Below are 2,267 nucleotides of genomic sequence, written 5' to 3' on the forward strand. Positions count from 1 at the left end.
GACGGCCGCGCCTGCTGATGCAGCTGTCAGCATCCTGATAAATGGGGGGGGGATGTTTTTGAAGCCAGGCCAGGGAACGTTTTTCTTCTGCTCCCTGACAGCAGCCATCCAGACGCGCTCAGCCCGAGGAGGGAGTGAATCCCAGGAGCTGCTCTATTGGCTTGTACCTCCACTCATCTGCCTCCAGCTCTTCCACCAGACCGGCTAGTTTTTCCATCCGTGCCACTTGTTGATCTGCGAGAAGTTCAAAGGTCACCGGGGTTTGCAACGACAGCGCAATCAAACTTTTCAATTAGATGCAAATTCCCGGCTGTCAGCGGGGAACGGAGGGGAATAAAACCCCACCGGGCCCAACCGAACGCAAACCCGCTCTGCCCCGCGCCAACGGCGAGACCGCGTCGCCGGGGGGAGCGGGGCCGCCTCGTCCAGCACCGAATGCCCACCTGCCCGCGTGCATTCAAGGCCCAACAGGGAAACACGAGGCCGATCAGCGTGCGGGGGTGAAAACGGGACGATGCTCCTTTCTTGAGCGTCAATATTGACAGCGGAAGGGAAAAGAAGTTGGGAGAGAGCGCGGTCAGCCCACGGCAGAGCGGGGTACAGCGCGAGGAACCCCTCGCTGAACGAGGGTCCTGCGAGGAGGACGTGGGTGACTGCAGCGGAAAGGCTCCGCCATCGGAGCGTGCTAATGACACAGAGGTCCCCGAGGGGGCCCTGGGACATCTTGTTCCCAACCGGCCGTGCGTTGGGCACGCGGGCTCTGTTCTCGATTCAATGGGCTGCAGCGGCGCGGAGGCGAGAATCCCTTCCCTTGGCTCAGCTGGAAGTTCAGCAGCGCCGCCGCCTCTTGGGAAAACAGCCCAGTACAAGCTAACTCGGTCGCAAGAGGCGGGAGGTAAAACGCACGTGATTTGTGCTGACTGCAGCAGTTTTTAAAGAGGGATTGTTCTCACTCCACCCCCTGCCGCCAAGGGCCTTTGGAAACTGTCAAACAACCAAGCCAAAAAACGATGACCTCGATTTTGGCTTTTTAAGCTTTTCCCTTTTCTTAACAGGGAGGCGACGGGTGCCGCGCAAACCAGTTCCAAAAGCTGGAGCTTCTCGGGGCGCCAGCCCCTGGGCGCCCCACCTGCCGCGGCAGCCCCCGGCCCCTACAGCTGCAGCAGCGCCAGGGCCGCGGGAACAACAGCTCTCCAGCCGGGCCTTGCTCTTCGGTTCAGAAATCCAGGATCACGGCCTTGCAAGCCGCTGCGTGCCCCCAGCCCTCCCCCGGCAGCCCTCGCCGACAGAAGACAGGAAACCTCTCCAGACTGAGACAACACGTGGAAGTACCCGTCCCAGCTGACGGGGAGCAGAAAGGATGTGACCCCCAAGCAGCAGACGCGGTCTGGTGCCAGGCAGAGCTCTGCCCCACGTCACGGGAACGCAAGCTGCCGCGCGGGCCAGCCCGTTGTTGGGTTACGGCACCTGGGCGAAGGCCCCAGGAGTTGAAACGAGACGCAGGGCTCTTCCTCGGGGAGGTAGGGGTTGGAGTCAGCCCTGTCACGCCACGCCGGGCACCTGCGCGTCTCCCGAGCACCTCCGCAAACCCAGCTTGACCCTGCCAGTGTCAGGAGGGCTGGGCAGGGAAACAAAGGCGGAATCCAGTGTCTCTTTGCCCGAGGCCGAAGAGACAGTCAGCGCTGGGCCAAGATCAGAGCGCGGGCGTTTCCTGCCCACAGCCTCTTCTTCTGGCCTCGCCTCTCGCGGAGGCAGCGCGGCACACGGCGATGGAAAAACAAGCTTCGAAAGGCACTGCCCGTTCCCACCCAGGTTGTGTGGGTTCCTGTCGCTCTGCATACGGCCTCCCTCCTCCTGGTCTGACCTAGCGTTCACGCGCCTACTTAAAAGGCCGTTCTGCCTCTTACGCGGTTGGCACGCGAGAACATGCCAGCCCCTCCTCCCCGCTCTCGCCGGCCACCTTCCCCAGTCGACGCGTGGTCCGAATCGACGGCGCTGCGGCGCTTACCGTGTTTCACTTGCTTTAATGTAGATGCAACCTGGTAGCTGAAGACAGACTCGCAGAGGAACCTTTCCGAGCCATCTGTAAAACAGAAAAGGGTATAAACTGGGAGTTTTAAGACCGAGCAGCCTTAACTGAGAGCCAGCAACCTGCTATTGTTACAGCCGAGGTGTGGCCTTCCCCCTCTGCCTATTCCAACACTTCCCTGAGCAGGGCTTTGGCTGGAGAGAATCAGGTTCAGGAGCACCTGAGGGACCTGAAGGTG

General features: G+C 61.2%; 1 protein-coding gene across 1 annotated transcript; it reads right to left on the bottom strand.

Moving 5' to 3' along the window:
• Positions 1 to 118: 118 nt before the first annotated feature.
• ANAPC16 (anaphase promoting complex subunit 16) lies at positions 119 to 2,083 on the bottom strand (the record flags this gene model as incomplete). The annotated part of the gene is made up of 2 exons (XM_010155457.1): positions 119 to 234; positions 2,009 to 2,083. Coding segments are annotated over 2 exons (191 nt in total), but the record flags the coding sequence as incomplete, so codon positions are not given.
• Between the last annotated feature and the right edge of the window lie 184 nt (positions 2,084 to 2,267).

Source organism: Eurypyga helias, unplaced genomic scaffold (assembly GCF_000690775.1).
Source record: "Eurypyga helias isolate BGI_N326 unplaced genomic scaffold, ASM69077v1 scaffold35487, whole genome shotgun sequence".
Lineage (NCBI taxonomy): Eukaryota > Metazoa > Chordata > Aves > Eurypygiformes > Eurypygidae > Eurypyga > Eurypyga helias.